This window comes from Salvelinus sp. IW2-2015, unplaced genomic scaffold (assembly GCF_002910315.2).
Source record: "Salvelinus sp. IW2-2015 unplaced genomic scaffold, ASM291031v2 Un_scaffold741, whole genome shotgun sequence".
NCBI classification, from domain to species: Eukaryota; Metazoa; Chordata; class Actinopteri; order Salmoniformes; family Salmonidae; genus Salvelinus; species Salvelinus sp. IW2-2015.
In genome coordinates this window covers 1095984-1107671 of record NW_019942601.1, presented here as the reverse complement: position 1 = coordinate 1107671, position 11688 = coordinate 1095984, and the positions used below count along the sequence as shown (strand labels likewise).

Genomic DNA, 11688 nt, shown 5'->3' with positions numbered 1-11688 from the left:
CAAAAATAAGGAATTGAATATATATATATAGCGCTTTACCAAGGTGCTATACCACCAATGCCAAGCAGCTTTTATCCAAAGCGACTTAACCATGTGTGCGTACATTTTTCATACGGGTGGCCCCGGGTATCGAACCCACAACCCTGGCATGCAGCGTCATGCTCTATCAACTGATCCATACAGGAGACCACTATGTTTGGAAACTTGCCCCAATAGTAATTAGGGAAAACCCAGTAGAAAAATCTGACACTAAACTAGTCCGTTGAATTACAGTGTTTTGTCTTCTTAAAATGGTATAGCCAATGTATATCCCACTGTCAATGAATAGAGTAATGCAGTGGGTTAGGTTAATAGGCAACTTTCACTCAGATGGAATAACAAAGGCAAAATCTAACGCCTGGTGATCCTGGAACTGTGATATTTGATGACTTTATTTAGGCATAGAAGCCTGTTGGTAGAGAACTGTGACACTGATGACCTTATTTAGCGTAGAGCCTGTTGGTAGAGGAACTGTGGACACTATGACTCTATTTAGCGTACGAGCTGTTGTAGAGAAACTTGTGACACTGATGACCTTATTTAGGCATAAGAGCCTGTTGGTAGAGAACTGTACACTGATGACCTTATTTAGGCATAGAGCCTGTTGGTAGAGAAAACTGTGGGACACTGAGACCTTAATTTACGGCGTAGAGCCTGTTGTAGAAATGAACTGTGACCTTATGAAGCCTGTTGAGAATTACACGTACCTTATTAGGCATAGAGCCTGTTGGTAGAGAACTGTGACACTGATGACCTTATTTAGCGGTAGAGCCTGTTTGGTCAGAGAACTGTGACACTGATGACCTATTTAGCGTAGAGCTGTTGGTAGAGAACCTGTGCACTGATGACCTTAATTTAGGCATAGAGCCTTTGTAGAAAACTGTGACATTGATACCTTATTTAAGCGTAGAGCCCTGTTTGGAAAGAACTGTGACACTGATAACCTTATTTAGCGTTAGAGCCTTTTGTAGAAGAATGTGAACTTGATGACCTTATTTAGCACTAGAGCCTGTGGTTAGAGAACTGTGATACTGATACCTTATTTACGTAGCGCCTGTTGGTAGAGAACTGTGACCACTGATGACCTTATTAGGCTAGAGCCTGTTGGTAAGAACTGTGGACATGATGACCTTATTAGCGTTAGAGCCTGTTCGGTAGAGAATGTGAATTGATGACCCTTATTTAGGCATAGAGCCTGTTGGTAAGAACTTGACACTGATGACCCTTATTTAGGCGTAGAGCCTGTGGTAAGAGAACTGTGCACTGATAGACTTATTTAGGCGTAGAGCCTTCGTAAGAGAACTGTGATATTGAGACCTTATTTAGCTGTAGAGCCTGTTGGTAGAGAACTTGAGCACTTTGATGAACCTTATTTAGGCGTAGACTCGTTGGTAGGAACTTGAATTGATGACCTTATTTAGCAGAAGCGTTGGTACGGAACGTTGACAATGATACGCTTAATTTAGGCTGAAGCTGTTGGTAGAGAACTGTGATATTGATGACTTATTTGCGTAAGCTGTGTGGTAGAGAACTGTGACACTTGATGACCTTATTTAGCGTAGAGCCTGTTTTGGTAGAGAACTTGTGCACAACTGATGACGCTTATTTAGGCGTAGAGTCTGGTTGAGAGAACTGTCACACTGATCGACCTTATCTTAGTGCGCTAACCTTTGGTAGAGAACTGTGACACTGATGACTTATTTAGCATAGGCTGTTGTAGAGCACTGTGACACTGATGACCTTATTTAGGCTAGAAGCTGTTGGTAGAAGAATGTGACACTGATGACCTTATTGGTAGAGCTGTTGGTGAGAATGACCTGAATATTGGCTAGCCTTTGTAGATGAACTGTATGATTAGCTTACTAAGAACGTGACACTATGATTATTACTAGAGCCTTTGTAAAAGAACGACCATGCCTTTTGGTAGACTTTGTAAACTGTGACACTGATGAACCTTATTTAGGCGTAGAGTCTGTCGTAGAGAAATAGAGAACAAGTTTGAACCATTGAGTTTATTTAGCACAACTCCATGGAGAACACTTGCACGAGGTCTTGGGCGTAGGTTGAAAAAGGCTTTCCAAACAAAACATCTCCTAGAGTTACAAAAATTTCTCGCTTCGCCGCAGGATGTTATTCTGAAATGATTCCCAGTGCTCCATTGACTCTTTTTCTGGATTCGTTTAACAACGGGTCTCTATAGAGATGATGGCTTGCTTTGGTGAGGTCTGTTTTTAAGTAAGTCTAGTTTTGAACATTCCCGGATGGAACTTGATACTGTAAGAGTTGATGTGAAAAGAATAGGTCTGTAAACATACAACTTGGTTATTACTTGAGAGGCCAGTTGATACACATCCGGGAAGGTAAAACCCATATACTGATTATTCTTCATCCTTTGACAGAAACACAATTGGAAGTCTGAAATAAATAACCCACATAGCAAAACAATTACTCCCCCCCCCCCCCTCCCATGTCTGTCCATCAAGCCCAAACTTAAACTTCCGTTTAGTTTCTGCCAGTTTTGAGGTGTGATCAGATGTGACGGCCATCAACAGAAGCTATTTTGTCTGCCAATCAATACGGCCCTCAGGTTAATTGTCTGTGCACAAAAACAGATACTGTGTGAAATTAGTCCGCAAAGTGTGCAACACGGAAACCACAGGCGTTAGTGATTATAACCCTCATGGAGTAGGAACGTCTTCTGTCAGGAAGAATCCCCTTATTTTTTTTATTTTTTTTCTTTCCCACTGGCTAACACTTCTTGCAGCATTACACAAACATTCCTGCTGCCACTGTCAACGCTTTGGAATGAACTGTTATGCGATCATCTAGCTAACGTGGATGTGGTTTCTCTTCTCTCGCGATCTGATTCTCGCTGTCTGTCTCTCGCTTCAATGTCTCTCGTCCTGTCCTGTCTCTCGCTGTCTGTCTCTCGTGTCTGTCTCTCGCCTGCTGTCTCTCGCTGTCTGTCTCTGCAGAAGTCATTCTAGGTAATTGTGCTGGTGGACATGAAGCTTTCGCATCAAAAGACAACTCTGCTGTAGTTTTATCCATCCAGGAACGGTGGACACACGTAAGCATGCCTCTTCTCCTCTCATATCCTAAAGCCTCCTTCTTTTACCTCCCGGGTCTATTTCTAAGGCCTCTCTGACTAACCATCAACAGCAGCATGCTACAGCAGTGTCTGATTTTATTTAAACATTTGCTATCAAATGTGAAAGCAATCCAATATTTTTGAGTCAGACTTGGTGGACTCTGGAGATAGGATGTGGTGACAATGGTTAGTTTGGATTATTTATAGACCGTAGACATTGATCAGAGTGATCTTTTACAGTGCACTTGACACTCTCTCCTCTAACCTCCTCTCCTCTTTTCTCCCTCTTTCTTTTCTCTCCTCTCCTCTCTTTCTGCTTTCTCTTTTCCCCCTTTTCTCTGTATTTTCGCTCTCTCTTGTTCTTCACCATACCTGCTTTCCTCTTTGTCTGTCTCTCTGTCTGCTGCCACAACACAGAGGAGCAGGCCTTCCGGAAGAGGGAAGGCTGTTGTATCAAAGTTCATCCCACGGGACTCCACAAGCAGCATCCTGTACTCAGAATCCTGGCAGGTCCAGCAGGCCCCACGCGCATACACCTTCATAGGTTAGCCAGCTTGTGATGTTATATTAACATCCCTGCTTTAGATATCTAGAGCCAGATGATGTAGAACTAGGGTTTTTCTGAATAAGCCAGGCCACTCAGAAATGGGTTTAGTTTACTTGTAAAATGGGACGGGAAATTGGGGGTTTTCAACCAATTTTGATTCCTTCAACAGTGTGTGATGAATTGAGGTAACAGGCACCATTGAGTCGCTGTAATGCAGTGAAAATGGTGACGATGCTAAAAGAGGCGTGTTGTGTTCAGAGACACAACATGGGATCTGTGTATCGCAGGGTAAGGTCCGTCGGTGCCCAGGAATCTTCGCCAACTCCAACGCACCAATACCATCCAAACATCAACGCGACGGCCCAACGCACGCACACCAACCCCAGCAGCCCCCCTGCCCAAAGTATGCTACATTTTCCATATTCTCATTTTTTTACCTTTTATTTAACTTGAGGCAAGTCAGTTTTCAGAAACAAATTCTTATTTGACAGCCTGGGAACATGGGGTTTAACTGCCCTTTTTCAGGAGCAAAACAACAGATTTTTTACCATTTCAGCTCTGGATCTTGAACTTGCAACCTTTCCGGTTATATTCAATGTCTTAAACCACTAGGCTATCCTGGCCGCCCATTCAACACCTCTTGCTGTGTGTGTGTTCCACTATTCCCCATAATGCAGAGTGGTTTCTATTTCAAGTCTGCAAGCCATCAGACTTGTCTCTGGGTTTTCTCCAGACTGCCAATCAGGGCTTGTCTGGTGTTTTCTCTCGATTGCACATCAGGACTTTTCTTGGTGGTTTCTCTGGACTGGCCATCAGATTGGTCTGGTGGTTTTCTCCCGACTGCCATCAGGACTTGCTTGGTGGTTTCTTCTCTCCCGACTGCCATCAGCTTTGTCTGGTGGCTTTTCTCCGACTGCCATCAGTGCCTTGTGGTGTTTCGTATGCATTACTTGTGTGTTTGTCTCTCGACTGCCATCAGGGCTTGTCTTTGTGGTTTGTATCCCGACCTGCCAATCAGGCTTAGTCTTGGTGGTTGTCTCCCGGACTGCCATCAGGGTCTTGTCTGGTGTTGTCCTCCGACTGGCGAGTCAGGCTTGTCTTGTGGTGTCTCTCCGACTGCCACAGGCTTGTCTTTGTTGTCTCCTCGACTGCCATCAGGGCTTGTCTTTGGTGGTTGGTCTCTCAGCGCCTGCAGTAGCGTGTGTCTTGGTGGTTGTCCTCTCGACTGCCATCAGGCCTTGTCTGGTGGTTGTCTCTCGACGTCGCATCAGGCTGTTCTTGGTGGTTGTCTCCCAGATGCCATCAGCGCTTTTTCCGCTGCTCAGGGCTTGCTGGTGGTTGTCTCTCGACTGCCATCAGGCTTGTCTTCGGTGGTTGTCTCCCGACTGCCAGTCAGGGTTGTCTTGGTTGGTTGTCTCTCGACTGCCATCAGACTTGTCTTGGTGGGTTGTCTCCCACTGCCATCAGACTTTGTCTTGGTGGTTTTCTCCCGCTGTCATCAGGTTCTGTTGTCGTACCAAGTTGTCTGGTGGTGTCTCCGGACTGGCCATCAGGGCTTTGTCTTGGTGGTTTTCTCGGACTGCCATCAAGGGCTTGTCTTGTGTTTGGTCTCCAGACTGCCATCAGCTTTGTGGGCTCGATGCTCAGGTGTCTTGGTGGTTGTCCTCCAGACTGCCATCAGGCCTTGTCTTTGTGTTTTCTCCAATGCCATCAGGGCTTGTCTTGGTGGTTGTCTCCAGACTGCCATCCGGAGCTTGTCTGGTGTTTCATCCAGACTGCCAATCAGGGTTGTCTTGTGGTTCTCCGACTGTCATCAGCTTGTCTTGTGGTTGTTCCACTCCTCAGCTATTGTCTCGACCTCGGACTCTGTAGTCTCCGATCTCAGACTTGTCATTGGTGGTTTTTCTCGCCGACTGCCATCAGGACTTGTCTTGGTGGTTTCTCCCGACTGCCATCAGGACTTTGTCCTTGGGTTTTTCTTCCGACTGCCATCAGGGATTGTCTTGTGGTTTTCTCTCAACTCCATCAGGACTTGTCTTGGGTGTTGTTCCAGACTGCCATCAGGACTTGTCTTGTGGTTGTCTCCAGCTGCCATCAGCGTTGTCTTGGTGGTTTTCTCCAGACTGCCATCAGGGCTGTCTGGTTGTACTATCGGGTTGTTTTGTGGTTTCTCCAGACTGCCATCAGGCTTTCTTGGTGGTCTTCTCAGACTGCCATCAGCCTTTCTTGGTGTTTTCTCCAGACTGCCAATCAGGCTTGTCTTGGTGGTTTTCCTCCAGACTGCCATCAAGGGCTTGTCTTGGTTTTCTCCAGACTGCCATCAGTTTCTGGGTCTCATGATAGGCGTTTGGTGGTTGTCTCCGGACTGCCATCAGGGTTGTCTTGGTGGTTTTCTCCGGACTGCCAATCCGAGACTTGTCTTGGTGGTTTCTCCCGACTGCCATCAGGTTGTCGTTGGTGGTTTCTCCAACGCCATCAGGCTGTCTTCCTGATGGCAGTCGGGAGAAAACCACCAAGACAAGCCCTGATGGCAGTCCGGAGAAAACCACCAAGACAAGCCCTGATGGCAATCTGGAGAAGATACATGTACACTTCAGATGTGAGGAAAGCTCACTATTCTTGCTGCAGACGAGTATTCCTCTCTTTCTCTAGCAGAAGCATATAGACACAGTTTCCCTTTGTTTTACTCTTTAGCCGCAGGCTATAGACAGTTCATCTTCCCATTCTCTTTAGTAAACACTGTATCAACACCACGTGCCTGTTCTTTAACTTACTTGGCTGCAGACTTGAAATAGAAACCACTCTGCATTATGGGAAGTGGAACACACACACGCAAGAGGTCCTGAATGAGGCGGCAGGTAGCCTAGTGGTTAGCATTGAACTAGTAACCGAAAGGTTGCAAGTTCAAATCCCAGAGCTGACAAGGTAAAAAATCTGTTGTTTTGCCCCTGAACAAGGCAGTTAAACCCACTGTTCCCAGGCTGTCAAAATAAGAATTTGTTCTGAACTGACTTGCCTAGTTAAATAAAAGGTCAAATAAAATGAGAATATGGAAAATGTAGCATACTTGGGCAGGGGGGCTGCTGGGGTTGGTGTGGTGTTGGCCGTCGAGTTGATGTTCTGGATGTTATTGGTGGTTGGAGTTGGCGAAGATTCCTGGGCACGCGGGACCTTACCCATGCGATACCAGATCCCCATGTTGTTGAGCTCTCTGGAACACAACCACAGCCTCTTTTAGCATCGTCATCCATTTCCTGCATACAGGACGACTCAAAATGGTGCCTGTTCACCTCAATTCATAACCTGTTGAAGGAACTCAAATTGTGTGAAACCCCAATTTCCCTCCCATTTTTACAAGTAAASTAAACCCATTTCCTGGTGGCTGGCTTATTCAGAAAAACCCTAGTTCTACATCATCTGGCTCTATGATATCTAAAGGCAGGGCATGTTAATAACATCACAGCTGCTAACCCTATGAAGGTGTACTGCGGTGGGGCCTGCTTGGACCTGCCCAGGATTCTGATGTCACAGATGGCTGCCTCTGTGGAGTCCCGTGGGATGAACTTGATACACAGCCTCCTCTTCCGGAAGGCCTGCTCCTCTGTGTGTGGCCAGCAGACAGAGAGACAGACAAAGAGGAAGCAGGAGGGTGACAGACAAAGAGAAGAGAAAATACAGAGAAAAGGGGGAAAAGAGAAAGCAGAGAGAGAGAGGAGAGAAGAAAGAAAGAGGGAGAAAAGAGGAGAGAGAGTTAGAGGAGAGAGTGTCAGTGCACTGTAAAAGATCACTCTGATCATGTTACGGTCTATAAATAATCAAAACTAACCATGTCACCAGTATCCTATCTCCCAGAGTCCACAAAGTCTGACTCATAAAATCATCTGATTTGCTTTCACATTTGTAGGCAAATGTTTAAATAAAAATCAGACATGCTGTAACACTGACTGCTTTGATGGTTAGTCAGAGAGGCTTAGAAATAGACCCGGGAGGTAAAGGAGGAGAGCTTTAGGATATGAGAGGAGAAGAGCAGTGCTTACGTGTGTCCACCGTCTCCTGGATGGGAATAAAACCTACAGGCAGAGTGTCCTTGATGTCGATAAGCTTCATGTCCACCAGCACATTACCTAAATGACTCTGCAGAGACAGACAGCGAGAGACAGACAGCGAGAGACAGACAGCGAGAGACAGACAGCGAGAGACAGACAGCGAGAGACAGACAGCGAGAGACAGACGCGAGAGAAGAGAAACCACATCACGTTAGCTAATGATGCAGTAACAGTTCATTCCAAAGCCTTGACAGTGGCAGCAGAATGTTTGTGTATGTGCAAGAAGTGTTAGCAGTGGGAGAAAAAAATAAAAAAAATAAGGGGATTCTTCCTGACAGAAGACGTTCCCTACTCTATAGAGGGTTATAATCACTAACGCCTGTGGTTCGTTTGCACACTTTGCGGACTAATTTCAACAGTATTGTTTTTGTCACAGACAATTAACGCTGAGGGCCGTATTGATTGGCAGACAAAATAGCTTCTGTTGATGGCACGGTCACATCTGATCACACTCAAAACTGGCAGGAAACTAAACGGAAGTTAAGTTTGGCTTGATGGACAGACATGGGAGGGGGGGGGGGGAGTAATTGTTTTGCTAGTGTGGCTATTTATTTCAGACTTCAATTGTGTTTCTGTCAAGGATGAAGTATAATCAGTATATTGGGTTTTACCTTCCCGGATGTGTATCAACTGGCCTCATCAAGTAATCAGACCAAGTTGTATGTTTACAGACCTATTCTTTTCACATCAACTCTACAGATCAAGTTCCATCCTGGAATTGTTAAACTAGACTTACTTAAAAACAGACCTCACAAAGCAGCATCATCTCTATAGAGACCTGTTGTTAAACAATCAGAGAAAGAGTCAATGGAGCACTGGGAATCATTTCAGAATAACATCCTGCGGGCGAAGGAGAACATTTTTGTAACTCGGAGAGTTTTGTTTGGGAAAGCCTTTGTCACCTACGCCCAAGGACCTCTGTCATGTTCTCCATGGAGTTGTGCTAAATAAACTCAATGGTCAAACTGTTCTATTTCTCTACCGACGACTCTACGCCTAACTAAGGTCATCAGTGTCACAGTTTTACAAAGGCTCTACCCTAATAAGGTCATAGTGCCGTCTTTACAACAGGCTCTACCCTAATAAAGGTCATAGTGTCACGTTCTTAAAAGGCTTCTAGCCTAATCAAGTACAGTGTCAGTCTACAAAGGCTTGCTAATGGCGTGTCAATTCTCTACCAACAGGCTCTACGCTAAATAAGGTCATCAGTGTCACAGTTCTCTAACCAACAGACTCTACGCTAAATAAGGTCATCAGTGTCAAGTTCTCTACAACAGGCTCTATGCTAATAAGGTCACACGTGGTCCAGTTCTCTACCAACAGGTCTACGCCTAAATAAGGTCATCAGTGTACAGTTCTCTCAACCAGCACTCTACGCCTAAATAAGGTCATCAGTGTCACAGTCTCTACCAACAGGCTCTACGCTAAATAAGGTCATCAGTGTCACAGTTCTCTACACAGACTCTATCGCCTAAATAAGGTCATCAATATCACAGTTCTCTACAACAGGCTCTAGCCTAAATAAGGTATCAATTATCAACGTTCCTACCGACAGCTTCTGCCTAAATAAGGTCATCAATATACAAGTTCTCTACCAACAGTCTAGCCTAAATAAGGTCATCAGTGCTCAAGTTCTCTACCACAGGCTCTAACTGCTAAATAAGGTCATCAATATCACAGTTCTACCGACAGGCTCTACGCCTAAATAAGTGTCATCAGTGTCACAGTTTCTCTACCAACAGGCTCTACGCCTAAATAAGGGTCATCAGTGTCACAGTTCTTACCAACAGGCTCTACGCCTAAATAAGGTCATCAGTGTCACAGTCTCTACCAACAGGCTCTAGCCTAAATAAGGTCATCAGTTCACAGTTCTTACCAACAGGCTCTACGCCTAAATAAGGTCATCAGTGTCACAGTTCTCTACCAACAGGCTCTACGCCTAAATAAGGTCATCAATTCACAGTTCTCTACCGACAGGCTCTATGCCTAAAATAAGGTCATCAGTGTCACAGTTCTCTACCAACAGCTCTACGCCTAAATAAGGTATCAGTGTCACAGTTTCTTACCAACAGGCTCTATGCTAAATAAGGTCATCAGTGTCACAGTTTCTACCAACAGGCTCTAGCCTAAATAAGGTCATCAGTGTCACAGTTCTCTACCAACAGGCTCTACGCCTAAATAAGGTCATCAGTGTCACAGTTCTCTACCAACAGGCTCTATCGCTAAATAAGGTCATCAGTGTCACAGTTCTCTACCAACAGGCTCTTATCCTAATAAGGTCATCAGTGTCACAGTTTCTCTACAACAGGCTCTAGCTAAATAAGGTCATCAGTTCACAGTTTCTACAACAGGCTCTACGCCGTAAATAAGGTCTCAGTGTCACAGTTCTCTACCAACAGGCTCTATGCCTAAATAAGGTCATCAGTGTACAGTTCTCTACAACAGGCTCTATGCCTAAATAAGGTCATCAGTGTCACAGTTCTCTACCAACAGCTCTACGCTAAATAAGGTCATCAGTGTCACAGTTCTCTACCAACAGGCTCTACGCCTAAATAAGGTCATCAGTGTCACATTCTCTACCAACAGGCTTCTATGCCTAAATAAAGTCATCAAATATCACAGTTCCAGGATCCACCAGGGTAGATTTTGCCTTTGTTACTCCATCTGAAGTGAAGTTAGCCTATTACCCTAACCCACTGTATTACTCTATTCATTGACAGTGGATATACATTGGCTATACCATTTAAGAAGACAAACACTGTATTCACGACTAGTTTAGTCAGATATTTTCTACTGGGTTATTACCTAATTACTATTGGGCAAGTTTCCAAACATAGTGGTCCTGTATGGATCAGTTGATAGAGCAYGACGCTTGCAATGCCAGGGTTGTGGRTTCGATACCCGGGGCCACCCGTATGAAAAATGTACGCACACATGGTTAAGTCGCTTTGGATAAAAGCTGCTTGGCATATGTTATAGCACCTGGTAAAGCGCTATATATATATATATATATATATATATATATCGAATTCTTAATTTTTTGGGGGCTAATTAGCCTAAGCGAAGAAACTGGTGACTCTTGCAGAATGTGTTTGTCAGGTAACATAAATTATGGCACAAAAAAAGCTGCCAGAAAACAAGGTGCTTCAGATGAGATATTTCGGTCTCTTTCCCATCACAGAGAGTGAGTCATGCATGGTGTTTGAGTTTCTGATTAGAGAGGCTTATTGTATTGTTGTTTTGAGAAACAGGTTCCTCCTCCCTACAGTAATTATTTGAACATCAGGGCTCTCCAGAGGGTGGCACGGTATGCCCAACGCGTCACCTGGGGCACACTACCTAGCCTCCAGGACACCTACAGCACCTGATGTCACAGGAAGGACAAAAAGATCATCAAGGACAACCACCACCCGAGCCACTGCCTGTTCACCCYGCTATCATCCAGAAGGCGAGGTCAGTACAGGTGCATCAAAGCTGGAATCGAGAAACAGCTTCTATCTCAAGGCCATCAGACTGTTAAACAGCGATCACTATTCAGCGTTAACTCACCCTGCACCTGAGGCTGCTGCCCCTATATACATAGAACTCGGATATCACTGCGTTCACTTTAATAATGTTACTCAACCCTGCACCTGAGGCTGCTGCCCTATATACATAGACATGGAATCACTGGCCACTTTAATTATGGAACACTAGTAACAATCATGTTTACGTACTGTTTTACTCATCTCATATGTATATACTGTTTTCTATCTACTGTATTCTAGTCAATGCCACTCCAACATTGCTCGTCCTAATATTTATATATTCTTAATTCCATTATTTTACTTTTAGATCTGTGTGTATTGTTAGATATTACTGCCACTGTTGGAGCTAGGAACACAAGCATTTTGCTACACCTGCAT

At 44.7% G+C, this 11688-nt stretch overlaps 1 protein-coding gene across 4 annotated transcripts in view; it reads right to left on the bottom strand.

Annotated features, from left to right (window-relative positions):
- Positions 1 to 11688, bottom strand: part of LOC112068806 (multivesicular body subunit 12B) — a 76181-nt gene that overhangs the window by 21326 nt on the left and 43167 nt on the right. For all 4 annotated transcript variants that reach the window (XM_024136015.2, XM_070438306.1, XM_024136014.2 and 1 more), the window contains exons 4-6: positions 7715 to 7811; positions 7149 to 7278; positions 6745 to 6888 (exon numbers count right to left, since the gene is read on the bottom strand). In XM_024136015.2, coding sequence (XP_023991783.2) covers positions 6745 to 6888; positions 7149 to 7278; positions 7715 to 7811 — 371 coding nt within the window. The remainder of the gene's footprint in view (positions 1 to 6744; positions 6889 to 7148; positions 7279 to 7714; positions 7812 to 11688) is intronic.